This window comes from Ammodytes marinus (assembly GCF_949987685.1).
Source record: "Ammodytes marinus genome assembly, chromosome: 13".
NCBI lineage: Eukaryota > Metazoa > Chordata > Actinopteri > Uranoscopiformes > Ammodytidae > Ammodytes > Ammodytes marinus.
In genome coordinates, this window is record NC_137217.1 from 31,243,664 (window position 1) to 31,259,229 (window position 15,566).

Sequence of the window (15,566 nt, forward strand, 5' to 3'; positions counted from 1 at the left end):
GCCATACAGAATATCTAGATAAAGACAAATTACATTTTTGATAGTAAAGTCTTATTGTTTAATTTTGCCCCTAATTTTTTTTTTACGATTTTTTTGTTTTGTTGGCATTTTCAAGCTTTATTAGACAGTACAGAGTTGAAATGGGGAGACAGAGAGAGAGAGAGAGAGAGAGAGAGAGAGAGAGAGAGAGAGAGAGAGAGAGAGAGGGGATGACCTGCAGTAAAGATCCACGGGTTGGATTTGAACCCGCGACCACTGCAACGAAGGCCGGAGCCAATATGGTACACGCTCTATCCACTAGGCTTTTTAAAAATACACAATTATCTTTCCACAATACCTGAGCTGGCCGTCATTCTCTCCACACTTCTGTTATGAGGGGCGGGGTCTTCCAAAATTTTCTCTGAAACAAAAAAGAAAAATTAAAAAACACATTGAAGGGGGCGCCCTTAGCTCAGTTGGGAGGGCGTCCCCCTCATGGGCCTCGGCCAGCAGTGGACCCGTGTTCGATTCCAGCCCGCGGTCGTTCTCTGCATGTCACTCCCCTCTCTGCCCCATTTCAACTCTGTCTCTACACTATCAATAAAGCATAAAAATGCCAACAAAAATATCTCAAAAATAAAAAAACACATTGAAACTATATCTAATCATCCCTGAAAGAGTGGGATCATGAACATCACATCAACACAAAATATAGAATTTGAAATTAAATTTGCGGTTAGCGTTTTAAAACCCCTTAACTGCTCCAACATTGTCAAGCATTATAAATAGTGGCATAGTGGATAAAGTGCGTACAATATTGGCTCCGGCCTTCGTTGCAGTGGTTGCGGGTTCAAATCTGACCCGTGGACCTTTACTGCAGGGCATCCCCTCTCTCTCTCTCTCTCTGTCTCCCCATTTAAACTCTGTACTATCCAATAAAGCTTGAAAATGCCCAAAAGTTATCTTTAAAAGATTAATAAATAGCATAACAAACACACATGCAGATACAAATAAAGGACTTAATTAACAATACCTGGTGTAAAGAACTGTAAAAAGTACCAGTTGACAATTGTTTTCTGTTCTTCTGAGCGTGTGTTTGAAATCCTGCAGCCGCCTGTATATAAAGGGAGGAAAAAGTGAACAAATATACGTGTGAGGAGCGTGTGTGTGTGTGTGTGTGTGAACGTGTGTGTGTGCGTGTGTGTGTGTGTGTGTGCGTGTGTGTGCGTGTGTGTGTGTGTGTGTGAACGTGTGTGTGCGTGTGTGTGTGTGTCTTACATGATAATGGCCTTATGTACAGCACACTTTCACTGGGGGTTGCGTGCATATCACACACACACACACACACACACACACACACACACACACACACACACACACACACACACACACACACACACACACACACACACACACACAGACACTGTGTACTTCTGCTTTGAGGTTGTGATAGAGATGTTAATTAAACTTTGCAACAATTACAGTAATTAAATGTGTCGATGAGAAGGAGAAGTAGCCGCTCCCTCCCTGACAGTTTCTATTCATAATGAACAAATGTTTAGGTGAGAAATGTACAGATTCATGGCCTGACGTGCAAACGTTACTTGCTAATATTCAAGATTTCGAGATGGTTTATTTGTCATTATGCACAACCATTCCAGCTGCAGTCATTGGCAAAACTCAGGAACTTTTACGTATTTCTGGCCGCCACTTCAGGTGAGTTGTAAACAAAATACATTTCAACAAAATGTTTATTGTGAATGTTCAAAAACTCAACAAACTGCCTCATTACTTTAAAGGCGCTACGAGGAACTTTTACATATTTCTGAAACAGTCTCATTTTTCTTCTGATGATCATAAATTACATGTTACAGCAAACGAGACCATCAGTGCACAGAATACACACACACACACACACACACACACACACACACCATTAGTGCCATTAGCGAGGAAGGGGATTGAATAATATATTTTAAATTGTCATGTTTTGTAGGGAATTATAAAGAGAAGTATATTAGTCAATGTAATCGCTCTTAGAAATTTCAATCACTTATAAATATATACAGCACATATTGGAAAAAAAAGTTTGTCAGAACATTTTCTGGCTAATTAAACATTTTAAACGTGGGTTGGCACAGTAGGCTACAATTCAGGCTATTATCTATTCATGAGATGTATTTGAAATGCAACTTTCTAATTGCAATGTAGGCTATACAGTAAGAAGAATGTAAGAAAACCAAAATGTTCATTCTACTCAAACATATGCCTATGAATAGTAAAAACGAAAGACAGTGAACATTTGGAGTGGTCTCTTCATTTTTTTCCGGAGCTGTAAATAGGCTACTACTCATCTACTTTCCAGACGAGCCGCAACTGGGCTCGAACCTCTGACGAGCCTAATGATTTTTTTTTTTCCTGTGACGTATTCCTTCACATCGGTGACGTTGACCAATAGGAGCACGGAGCGCAAGAAACCAACACGACAGTTGATGGAAGAGAGAGAGGAGAGAAGTTGCCACTGTAATAATTATTACCTCCATGGAGCCGTTAGGTGAAAATATGTTTGTTTTCTCTGGAAACAACACGCCTGTCTTTGTGATGTGTCAACGAGGGACGACCAGGACACGGTTAAAACAGAAGAATACTGACGAGAGAAGGTAATATCAGAGGCTCTTCAGAGAAACGGTGAGCAAACTGCCGTTAACTGCCGATGGTAGCTTCAAGCTAGCAAATCATTCATTGTCTCCATGGTAACAGCTATCAGTAAAGTGCTAATAATAATTTACCGGTAGACTACTCGAGTTAACATGGTTAAATAGCACAGTGTAAAATAAATATATTACAAGTAAATGTCCTGTACGTCGTGTAAGATGGTGACCAATGTAGGTTTATTATCTGTCATTTCTCTCAACCAAGTGACGGCAAAATATTAATCGCAAAATAATCGTCTAATCTGATACAGTGACCGTTGCAATTTCGTGACTGTCATGATGAGAAATCAAAAAATAAGAGAGAAAAGTATATTTATCTCTTCATTTCCTTACATGAACCATTTAAATGGGCTTTCAACTCATAGTGAGAATTTTTCAACTTTATTTTCTTGTCTTTATTATAGCGCCGCCATAATAACTGGGCAGGGTGGCTCATTATTCTTGGGAATCTTTTTTTACACCATTTCCAGCCATTGGGCAACAATCATGTTTCTAGCTCATTCATGGTGTTTGTATTGTCACTGCATTAGATGACTCTTACCTGTGTATTAATGGCAACTGGCAGAACAAGGTACTCGTATTAACCATGGACCTATAGAAATGTATTTATTATTTACACTTTTTTTTTAAACTTTTTTTGTTGTCATTGTCCTTTTTCCTCTGCTTAGGAAACCCTGGCCAACCCTCCAGCAAAGGTAAGGAGAGGTAATACGCCTTTAACACTGGGTGCCTCCCACCATGACATAAGAAGAGGGAGAAGGAAATGGAAGGCACAGGTAGAGGGAGGGAACCTGGTTCTCAACAGAACAGAGCAACACGCTACAACATGCAGAAGTGGATAAAACTGGTAAGTTCATTTCTTTGTACAACTGTTAACAACAAACTTTAAACAGCAAATAACGACTGAGAAATCTGTGTGTATTGAGTCTGTGTCAAATCATTCCTTCCTGTCTGTATCAATGGCAACTGGCAGAGATAAGTACTCATATTAAAACAGTTTTTGTTGTCGTTGTCCTTATTCCTCTGTCATAGAGAGGTAATAAACCTTTAAACCTGGGTGTCACCGCCATAAAACAAAGATAAGAGAAAGAAGGAAATAGAAGGCACAGCTAGAGGGAGGGAACTCAGTTCTCAACAGAGCAACAAGCTACAACATGCAGAAGTATAAAAACCAGGTACATTCAATTCTTTGTAAAACTATAAACGACTATAGAATGCAAATAATGACTGAATAATCTGTTTATTGAGTATGTGTAAAATGTGGACTAGCTGGAATATTACCAATCACACATTTTTTCACCGCTACAAAGCAAGTCAAAACACAGCAGCCACAGTCAGACAGTAGACAGTGTCTAACTGAAGTCTGATTATTTTATGGATTTAAACAAAGTTTGTCATTATCATCGCTGGAAAATGTGTCTGTCTGTCTGTCTGTCTGTCTGTCTGTTTGTCTGTCTTTTTCCAGTGTTAAAGGTTTCCTCTCAGACTGTAGAAGATGAGTGATGTGGAGGAAGAGGACCGGTCTAAAAGAAAACCCTCAGTCCTCAGTGATGAACCTGGACCTTCACACAAAAAGTAAGAGACTGTTTCTACTGTAAACTGAGTGAATAGGATTCAGTTTGAAATGTTATCTGATGATCTACACCACAACATTGTCTTTTTATATTTGCACGAGTTCTAATTTTGTCACTAGGGAATATCCTGATAAAGTTGTATTTACTTCTGATCCCAGTCCCAGTTCTTTATCCGCCACATACAGAGTCGAAGCTGACACTTATGTTTATCTATATGTTGATGAAATATTTATCTGACACATTGAAATAACAGCTGAAGCTGCAATACACCTTATTGATCATAAGCTGCTTCATCCAAATACTGAAAGTCCTGAATCTAAAATATCAAGGGAAACATAAATTATTGATACAATATGAAATGCAGTAGAATATTTTTTTTGTTTTTTGTTCTTTGTTGAAACAGAGCTGTTAAAAGTATAAATCCTCATGGCACAAAGTTTACTGTAGTCTCTGAAAATTGCTTGAGGTGACACACTGCTTTTCTTTTTTCCCTCTTTGCCTGCACACGTTACCACGTCATAAAACAAGGCCTTAATAACGTTTCAACAGGTGGCGATTTTAATGAAGGTTTTCAACTGTAGATAATGAGACAATAATAACAAAATAAGATTAAGTTTTGGTTGTTTTTATCAAATCAGGTCTCCAGACTACGACTATCTATCTATGAAGAGTGACCGGTCCAAAGAGGATCCTCCAGACGTGAGCAGTGAACCTGGACCCTCACACACAAAGTAAGAGACTGTTTCTATTTTGGGACATTGAAGCGACTGTAGATATACTGTCTTTGCAGAGAGGTGTGAGCTTTGCAAACACCACCGTAAAACATGTTGGTTTAGTTTCAATGTAGGAGTTTGTGATTTGACCCTTTTGAGGAGTGTGATTTTGTTCCATTCATTTAAGAGGACACATGTTCATCACTGATTTTTTTTCATGATGTATATTGAATATATATCTAGGGAAAGAGCTGCATTAAACTAGTGAGCCATGGGTTGGCCTCCACTAATGTAATGTGTTATAAAGAAAGTCTTGATCTCCACAGAGAGGAGCAGCCGTCCTGCTGTGCTTTGTGTCAGGACGTCCTGAAGGATCCAGTCTCTACCAGCTCTGGACACTGGTTCTGCAGACAGTGCTTCACCTCAGCCAGTCAGACCAGCACTGTACATGGTAAGACTGTAGATCTGTCAGCTGGAGTCATCATGTCTGAACACAGGATTCTTATTGGGTTATTCATTGTGTTGAATAGATATTAAAGTTGTTTGCAAAAGCCCTTGAATGGTAAAACCCTTCCTTTATTATTTTGTATAACATGTTTTAATTCTGGTCATGAAAAATTAAATATTTTCAGAATGTTTATTTTATAATTTTTTCTTGTCTTCCAGCAGATAGTGGTCTGCAAGAGGTTTTAGTCGAACATAAGATCAGTCTGAAGAAGAGATGTGAACGTGTGACTGAAGGAACTGATAAAGAAGGGATTAAAACCCTCCTCAAAAGGATCTACACTGAGCTCTACATCACAGAGGGACAGAGTGAAGAGGTCAATACCCAACATGAGGTGAAGCAGCTTGAGAAAGCTTCCAAGATAAAGACCCTCCATGACACTCCAATCAAGTGCCACGACATCTTTAAAGCCTTACCCGACCAGCAGAATAAAATCAGACCCATCAGAGTCGTTATGACCAACGGAGTCGCTGGCATTGGAAAAACCTTCTCAGTGCAGAAGTTCACTCTGGACTGGGCAGAGGGCTCAAAAAACCAAGATATCACTCTGCTGATTCCGCTTTCGTTCAGGGAGCTGAACTTGATCAGAGATGAGCAGTACAGTCTTCTCAAGCTGCTCCATGTCTTCCATCCAACATTACAGAAGGTCACAGCAGAGAAGCTCTCTGTCTGTAAAGTTCTGTTCATCTTTGACGGCCTGGATGAAAACAGACTTTCTCTGGATTTCCACAACAATGAGGTCGTGTCTGATGTCACACAGAAGTCATCAGTCAACGTGCTGCTGACGAACCTCATCCAGGGGAATCTGCTTCCATCGGCTCTCATCTGGATAACTTCCCGACCTGCAGCAGCCAATCAGATCCCTCCTTCATGTGTTGACAGGGTAACAGAAGTACGAGGCTTCACTGACCCAGAGAAGGAGGAGTACTTCAGGAGAAGATACAGTGATGAAGAGCTGTCCAGCAGCATCATCTCACACATCAACACATCCAGGAGTCTCCACATCATGTGTCTGATCCCAGTCTTCTGCTGGATCACTGCTACAGTTCTGGAGCACATGTTGACTGCAGACCAGAGAGGAGAGCTGCCCAACACCCTGACTGGCATGTACTCACACTTCATGCTGTTTCAGACGCAGAGGAAGAAGCAGAAGTATCGACATGAGACGAGTCCACAGGAGCTGATGGAGGCTGACAGGGAAGTTCTTCTGAAGCTGGGGAGGCTGGCGTTTGAACAACTGCAGGAAGGAAACGTCATGTTCTACCAAGAAGACCTGGAGCGGTGTGGTCTGGATGTCACAGAGGCATCGGTGTACTCAGGAGTTTGTACCGAGATCTTCAAGAGAGAGAGTGTGATCTTCCAGAAAACAGTCTACAGCTTTGTTCATCTGAGCGTCCAGGAGTTTCTGGCTGCAGTCTATATGTTTGACTGTTACACCAACAGGAACACAAAGGTACTGAAGGGTTTCCTCGGGACAGACAATTACACACCCCTAGATTACTTTTTGATGAGAGCCATGCAGAAATCTTTTGACAGTAAAAATGGCCACCTGGACCTGTTTGTCCGCTTCCTTCATGGCCTCTCTCTGGAGTCCAACCAGAGACTCCTGGGAGGCCTGGTGGGTCCAACAGACAACAGTCCAGAAATCACCCAGAGAGTCATCAACAACCTGAAGGAGATGAACAGTAAAAAGATCTCTCCTGACAGAAGCATCAACATCTTCCACTGTCTGACGGAGATGAACGACCTCTCAGTTCATCAGGAGATCCAGGAGTTCCTGAAGTCAGAGAACAGATCAGAGAAGAAACTGTCTGTGATCCACTGCTCAGCTCTGGCCTACATGCTGCAGATGTCAGACGAGGTTCTGGATGAGTTGAACCTGAGGAAGTACTTCACATCAGAGGAGGGACGACGGAGACTGATTCCAGCTGTGAGGAACTGCAAAAAGGCTGTGTAAGTACAGATGTGATTTGCTTCATATATCACTGTAGATTACTAGTTTGGTTCCTCAAATAAATCACAAACCAACCGTATTATTCTTAAAATAGTGGTCGACCTGCCTATTACAAAAACTATGTTGGTTGTGTTTGATATGTGCTTTTTCTTGAGTTCCAAATGCTGAGAGTTAAAATATAGATTTTAATTTTTCTCTGGTCAATCTTCCTCTGGGTGATGGACACAATGTGGAAACCTGTTAAAACACATTGAAGGACTTTAGTGTTTTCGATTTTTAAGTATAGTATGAATTTATCACACAATTTAGCAGTATTTTACGATTATATAAATCAATTCAGTTACTTTTTTTTGTTCCATGAATAGATGCTGATCTTATTTAATCACATATACAGATAATATCTGTTTTTTGTTTTGTTTTGTGTTTCACCACTTGTCTTTAGAGTTTATGATAAGCTTTGAGCATTCAGACCCTCTAATCGACTTCAACTTGCACATGTTGATTATTTTGATTTGGGCCCTGTCCAAGCACTTTTATACATCTTAAAGCTGGGGTATGTGATTTCTGATTGATCAAAATTAACATGAGCGGTATACTTTGACCAATCAGAGCGAGGCTCCGATTCTGAACAAAAAAATTAAATAAAAAATACGATTCTCTTTTCTTATTGGCTGTTGGGACATTCCATTCACTTTGGCACCGACGTTGTTGGTGTAGAGCGGGGGTCACTAACAGGCGGACCGCGGTCCGGGTCCGGACCCAGACGCCGTCCTATACTGACCCGGACCTGTAGTCAATAAATGATTTAAATTTAAATTTTTGACGGGGCGCTTCTATTTTGACCGGCGCAGCTTTTCTAGACTTTACGGTACTGGTTTAGCGAATCAGGAAATCCACTGACCAATTGACCTTTGGCTAAGCCCCGCCCTCCTTAGTTACTGTTGCTAATTCGGACAAGTTGTCGCAGCTGACTGCTTGTTTACAATATGGCAGCTCTCTCTCGCACATACACACACAGACCAGACGTATTTGAAATGACACGACAGTGACTGCAGGTTCTGTTTTGTGCGTACTGTAGTTTTCTCTAAACGATAAAACATCTCATCCATCAACTTAACGGACTCGTATCTCACATCAAGGGCCGGGAAGTACGCAGGGGAACAAGTCAAACCTTCGCCGATTTACACTACTCGGCTTCTTCTGTTTAGCTTTCAAAATAAAAGACAGCACTCAATGTTCTGTAGGAAATCTAACTGAAGGCACCTCCATAAACTAAATCTTAATAGATAAAGTACCAGTAGCATACAGGCTATGTCCAGCATCAGAATTAAACCATCTCTTTATCCTTGATTATTGCACAGCTCCAACTATGTTTGTCCATCAGCAACAATGAAAACACAACTGCTCAATTGAATATAAAAAGCATCATGGCTTGCACTCGGCATAAATTCATCAACTGATTATTAAATAAACCCCAAAATAGTTTCTGACTCACCAATCTGACTCCCTGGCTGTAGAAAGAAGCAAGCTGATAGTTATCATCCAGTGTGACTGACAGCAGAGCTAGCTAGCATCCTTCCGTTCATGTAGGCTACCTGCCCGTTTGAAACGCTCGTACATTGTTGGTCCTTTTCGCTGTTGTAAACCGTCCAAGGCTGGCGCAGGCATTTCTCTCGCTATTCATTCTTTCCCTTTTTAAAATATAATCCAACTTGTTAAATTTCCTCCAGTCTGAAATATCTGCGGGCACTGACAGCAGCTGCAATGTTGACTTTAAAATCCGCGGGGGTAACGATGTGAATGAGAGCAGCTGGCGTAATCACGTATCGCTGTTGCATGTGGCCCAGGCACATCGTTTGGCCATTTTTGCGTCTTGAACAATTAATAAAGCCAAGAAAACAACAAAAGTGTCGCAGGCTCCAATGGTTCTCTATGGAGATAGATGCTGAGAATGTCCGAGTCTGGATCCTGGGTCGTTAGTAGTTAAACGCTATTGGTTCATTTGCATTCGGGGGCGGGGCTTAGCGGGGACTGAGCCAAAGGTCAATTGCATTCGAGTTAAGCCATCCTGCCTCCTGCTACTCAGCCAATCGAATCTGTGCATTCCCGGCTCAGGCTGGCTCACCGACAAAGAGACGGTGAGCGATCATGCGAGAGATGACAGAGAAGTGCAAGAATTACGGGAATTAGGCTACAGCGAAATAAGTCAGATAAGAGTGGGAAATACAGCGGTAGAGGGGTGAGAAAGACAGCGGGAGGAGAGTGAGAGACAGCGGGAGAAGGCCGATAAGACAGCGGGAGGAGAGTGAGTAGGCTACACAGCGGGAGAAGGCAGAGAAGAGTGAGAAATACTGCGAGACAGAAAAGAGACAGAGTGAGCCGGAGACAGAAAAATAACTACAAAAAAATAACTACAAATGGCGCTCTCTAAGAAGAGAAAAGTAGACAGCGAAAACAGAGCCTTCAATCCAGAATGTACAGACTCATTCATGTTCATTCTTCCAACTGGAAACACAAAACCAGTCCGTCTCATGAACATAATTAAAAGTAAATATCGATCCAGGCTCCCCTATGAGCACCTGCACATGTGCATGAGAATGGCCCTGACATCCTTCCAGCCCAGATTTAAACTCCTGGCAGGACAAGCTAGAGCTCAGTTCTCTCACTGAACAACAGAAAGTGGGGGAGTGGGATAAAAGAGGGAAAGAAAGAGAAGCTAAAACTGTTTAATTGTAATGGTATTGAGCAGGCCCGGTTCTACGGGGATGCATAAGCATGCATTGCACCCTCAATTGAAATGTTAGTTCTGCATCCTCAATTAGGGAAAGAGGGCGGACTGAATTGTTTTATAAATATACTTTAAAAATATATATGTAATTGCTGTAGTTTTTGCTAAGGTGCTACTCTCTCTCGCTTTCTCTCTCGCTCGCCCGCTCGCTCACCGGCTCCGTGTGTCAGCGTCGCTCAGCGAGTTTTTTCCCCTTTTGTAAGACTGGTGAAAACCGGTCAAGGTACAATCATGTGGACTCGCTATTACCCTGATGTAGACCTATGTGTGAATGTCACAGACATAAGATTGACATGCATCATCACCAATCGCCAGCAGCACTGCCCACAACAGCAAAAAAAAAAAAAATACATTTTGTATGTAGTTTCAATTATCTATATTTTAAGTGTTACATATTCTTAGTAATGGCAGAATTTTATAAATAAAGGTTAATTTTTTTAGCAAGATATTTGGATAGTAGCCCCACTAACATTAGCGAAAGCTAGTGGTCATCCGTCCCTCAGTCCAGTTGTTAAGCATCTGGCTGCTAGCAAGTTATGTTGTTTTGTTAATTTTTCTATTCATCTTAACTATATTAAATGTTGACTTTTTCTTTTATTCTTTTCCCCAGAATGCACCAGAATGCTCCGATTACATTTTAAAAACACAAAAAAAATTCTGGGGGGGAAACCCCCAGAACCCCCTACAGGGGTTTAGTTTCTGACAGTTTTTTATGTTAAACAAACATAGTAGGTATAGTGAAGTTTAGAAATTATACATTGAAATATTTCTCAAATTGCATAATTCATTTTTTTTGCACCCCTTCTAATCTCAGATGCATTATGTCATTATGTTCTGCAACTAAGCCTGGTGTTGAGATATATATTTTTTTGAAATTGGTTGAAACTGTTAAAACACTCACAAAGACAAAGGGGACACTGAAGTTGCTGCTATACTTTATTTTATTTTTCAAAAATGAATTATATATTTTATCTTTATTTTAAACCTGCAGTGTGTAGAATTTTGGGTTTTATTTCCTAGCAGATTTTGTAGAAAGTAATTATAATATCCATAAGTACATTTCATTTAGTGCATAATAGCTGAAAAAAAAGTTTTGAATTATTATTTTTTCCCTTAGAAAAGGTCTCATATTTGTCCATATTTCTGCATATTTTGGACCAAGGCCTAGTGCCGCCATCTTGAAAGTATCATAGTTGGAATGTCATCAGGTGCATTGTTTAAAATTTAGAATTGTTCTTGTCCTTGAAGGCCACTGTAGCTTCTGTTATTATTCTAAAGGGTTGGGGTTACCCAGGGAGCGTTGCATTCTAGAACTTTCTAGAACTTTCTTGATGATGTCATATTACACACTGCACCTTTAAGATTATTATTATATTTATTTTCACCATTTTATTTTTAAATGCAGCCCTTCTTTTCTATGAAGAGATTAGTTTCAGTTGAGTCAGTTGAACCTCCTTAAATAATACATATATCTTCAGTATTATATATCTGTATAATTGTTTAAAAGTGAGAATAAATATTGTCGAAATGTTTTTGAATTGTTCTTCCTATATTGATCTAACAGTCAGTTGTTGATTACATGCAGACGTTGATACAACTACTAGGCTACTTCACTATATCACACTGAATCATAACGCAAGTTAGACATTATGATGTTCCGGACCTTTGCTTGAGGACATTTTCTCTAACTGGACCTATTTGAATTTTAGTTGAATACCCCTGGTGTAGAGCGTGTCAGGGAGGGCCCATAAGGGAAGGACCAAAGAGAACAAGTGAAGCGGTTGAGGTATTTGGATTCAAATCGCTATCCCAACTGCTATTTTTACCACACATTCTCCCCCCCCAGCTTTAATAAGCAGTGATTTATTGACATTTTTTTACATGACATTTTTATTTAAGACGTTTGTTTACTAGAGATTCAAGTTATTTTCTTATTTTCAAATAGTAATATTTAAAGTAATTTGATTTGTAAGAAATGCAAGTTATTTCTTTCCTGCTGTGTTAGAGAACTTGATTTTTACTTCAAAACAGATAAACAATATCTATTTCAATGTAACCTGAAAATTTATATATTTTATGATAATAAAATAATTATTCTCAACAGTATATTTTAAATGAGAATGTATAAGGTGACAATATTAACATTTAAACCACTTGAACCCAATTACGGTCCAGTCATATACTAGGTGTGGCAGCCAATTTCTCTGTGTGCTGTTGTATTAGTGTGTGGTTATGTTTGTAAATGTTTTACAATTTACGTTTTCAATCACAGGGTGACATTGTTTAAGGAAGTCACGGTTGATCAGCTGATTGGGTTTTAAATGGTGGAAGCCACCATTCATCAGAGTGTGTGATCATTTGTTTGTTTGAGGGATCTGATTTGTTATTGTTTTATTTATTTTGTTTAAGCTACAGGAGCTTGTCTATTATTTTGCACAGTTCTAAAATAAATGGTTAAATGTGTACTCCTGGCCGACTTTCCTTTTTGATGCACCACCACTACGCGTTGCTTTGTAGATTGCCACTACACTAGGTATTCACCTAGTCTTGTCTCAGTCGTTGATGAAGCTGTTCGACATCAACATTTAATTAATTTTTTTTATATCTTTTTATAATTTAATATGACTTCAAGCAGCTGTTTATGAAAAAAGTGGTGGAATAATACTTTATTTTTATCCAATTTTTTTATTAATCAAAAAATAAATCAACAGATTAAAGGAGAAGTAAGTAAACGGTCCTTTTAGCCAACTTCCTGTCAGTGACTGCAGTCCCCTTCCTCGTCCCTACGTCACCACCACATGAAGGCACAGCCGTCTTCGTCAGATGGTGCCGCGATGGAGAGCAGCGAGTCATATAGCTTCTGTCTTTGTCCGTTTTTTTCAGCTTGGGGTATTTTCTTGTGTTTGCCATCACCGGTAGCGCTGAAATCAACAGCTTCACCTGCTCCGCCATTGTAGCTGATTCAGCTCTGCGCGTTCACGGGCACAGAGACCCGCCTCTTTATAGAGCTCTGTCTCCTGATTGGATAAAAGCGAGCGGAATACTCTAAAATTACTACAAAGCTGAATGACTGAGAGTCCTTTGTTATGAGCTGTGCATACTGTTTAAGTGATTGCTGTATGAATAGAGATTTAACGTGTATATTAACAAAAAAATATTGCTTAACAGATAACAAGTCTGCATGTGTGAGAGAGAGTGATGAGAATTATTGATTCATGTCAAATTCAAATGAAATAAGATGAGCTGAACCAAATGATTATATAAAAAATAAAGTGTCCTCTTTCATAGTTACATATTGTTTTTATATACGTTTCATTACAGACTTTTTAGCTGTAGACTCTCAGAGTCTCACTTTGAAGTTGTGGCCTCAGCTCTGAAGTCCAACCCCTCCCATCTCAGAGAGCTGGATCTGAGTAGAAACGACCTGAAGGATTCAGGAGTGAAGCTGCTTGCTGCACTGGAGAGTCCACACTGTAGACTGGAGTCTCTGAGGTCAGTTCAACGACTGTAGTTTACATAGTTTTTGAATATATTCAATTCAAATCATTTTTGGGGTTTTTCTTTCAGCTTCCACAGACTCCCATTGTGGTCCATCAGTCAGTACCTTTGAGGCTGTAGACTGTGAGAGATATGAATGAACTTATTGAAGATCTGATGACAGCAGATAGAAACAGGCAGCAGAGAGTTTGAGGTTCTGTATAAACAGAGAGAGAGAAGAGTCAGTCAGTCAGTCAGTCAGTCAGTCGGTAAGTCAGTCAGAGAAAATAAAGACATGAAGTCAAAGCTCAATAAAGGTGAAGTTAGGAACTGTGATCTTCATGTCAGAAGCTGATGTAGCTGGTACAGAGACAACAATCAGCTGCTGTGGTGTGGTGTGCATTAAGCCAGAGCTCTGAGAATTAAAATTCATTTAATTCACAAACAAAATATGAAAGAAAATCCTTTTAGTTGTTTTTATGCTTGATTGAGGTGGTTTTTCATTAATTCAAAAAGAATTAATGCGCAAATAATGAAATGGAAACACATGTGTAATAAGAAGTGACTGTGTGAACATTGAACACACGTGACTGATGATGATGTGACATCATAGTCTGGCTCACGTGCATGTGCTTATCTGTGTATGTGTCTGAGGGGGGGTATTGCACTTTTCATACAAGCAAAACATTTGCTTGTATGAAAAGTGCTATACAAATAAAGTTTGATTGAGTTTGAGGCGACATCTTTAATATTTTTGAGTGGCGTTTTTGATGGTGAATTAACAGTAGTTATTTCACTGCCAACCTCTTTTATTTTGCAAGGACACCGTTTCTGCTTCCTGGGCTTAGCTCTGCCCAAGACGATTATTATTGGTTCAGGCCGGCCCACTTTCCACCCCAATCTCAGAAATGAGTGCACTGCCAGCCCATACTGCTAGCTGTAGTTTGGCCTGGCTGTGTGAGACCAAGTGCATCATAATCTCTGCATAATGTCTTGATCATGTCCTTGTAGTCCAGGCATTATATAATCTGACCGTAAAAAAATTGCAACAGAAACCATTCCAACTGTTTTTGACTCAAGAATATGTAATAAATAACATACTAAAAGTCTTAAGGAATCCATGTGGTGGAAAGTGGTTTTCTAAGGGGTTTTCTTAACCATACCTTTATGCCAATTTTCGGCTTCCTAAAGTACTGTTTTATTGTAGCCAATTGTGCCAAATTGTTAACGTTTTCAGAAAAGCATGAAACTTGGTACACTTATACAGTTTGGGGACCTGAACATTTTCAGATATTTAGCCATTGCAAAATCGAATCAAGGTTGCCATGGCAACCATTTTACTTTCCGCCATAGCCTAATTATGCATTTTTCATCATAACTCCTGAACCAAACATAATAACACATAACAAGTGATGTCTACCCCTATGTTTTCATGGTCAGGGATTACAATGATACCACATACAACATCAGAAACAGTTAATGTCAAAAGTTAAAGGTGAATCTAATGTGTTTCCGAAAATGAAAGCCCAATATCCGAAAACATCGCTGTTACTTTATAATTTGGGCCTATGTTGCATAAACATTGTGTAGCATTTTATGAGTTTTAATTTTGTTCTCTAACGAAGATATAGGCTTAAATGTTTGTAAAATACTATAACAATATAAGAAAACACAAATATAAACTTTTTGCCTTTACTGCTGCACATAGTTGCGACCCCAAAAAAGTCGGTCGTGTACTGACCCCCCAAAGGCCCATTCTGAGCCAGGAAAAACCCTTAATATTTAAAGTAATTAATTTGATTTGTAAGAAATGCAAGTTATTTCTTTCCTACTGTGTTAGAGAACTTGATTTTTACTTCAAA

At 39.6% G+C, this 15,566-nt stretch overlaps 4 protein-coding genes across 6 annotated transcripts in view; 2 read left to right on the plus strand and 2 right to left on the minus strand.

The window, feature by feature from the left end:
- LOC307259723 (uncharacterized protein) overlaps positions 1-353 on the minus strand; it is a gene marked incomplete at both ends in the record, with an annotated part of 1,694 nt that extends 1,341 nt beyond the window's left edge. Inside the window, one exon of the mRNA XM_080039669.1 lies at positions 338-353. Within this exon, the coding sequence (XP_079895795.1) occupies positions 338-353 (16 nt within the window). The remainder of the gene's footprint in view (positions 1-337) is intronic.
- The window catches only part of LOC307260013 (uncharacterized protein), a 491,510-nt gene that overhangs the window by 390,304 nt on the left and 85,640 nt on the right, over positions 1-15,566 (minus strand). The gene's annotated exons all lie outside the window — the stretch shown is intronic.
- Positions 3,452-15,566, plus strand: part of LOC307260012 (NACHT, LRR and PYD domains-containing protein 12-like) — a 35,297-nt gene continuing 23,182 nt past the window's right edge. The window contains exons 1-7 of the mRNA XM_080040119.1: positions 3,452-3,540; positions 3,726-3,868; positions 4,159-4,268; positions 4,906-4,998; positions 5,307-5,431; positions 5,647-7,438; positions 13,549-13,719. Of these exons, the coding sequence (XP_079896245.1) occupies positions 4,189-4,268; positions 4,906-4,998; positions 5,307-5,431; positions 5,647-7,438; positions 13,549-13,719 (2,261 nt within the window). The 5' untranslated portion in view covers positions 3,452-3,540; positions 3,726-3,868; positions 4,159-4,188. The remainder of the gene's footprint in view (positions 3,541-3,725; positions 3,869-4,158; positions 4,269-4,905; positions 4,999-5,306; positions 5,432-5,646; positions 7,439-13,548; positions 13,720-15,566) is intronic.
- Positions 4,165-15,566, plus strand: part of LOC307260010 (NACHT, LRR and PYD domains-containing protein 12-like) — a 78,030-nt gene continuing 66,628 nt past the window's right edge. The window contains exon 1 of the mRNA XM_080040112.1: positions 4,165-4,278. The gene's annotated coding sequence lies outside the window, so the exon portion shown is untranslated. The remainder of the gene's footprint in view (positions 4,279-15,566) is intronic.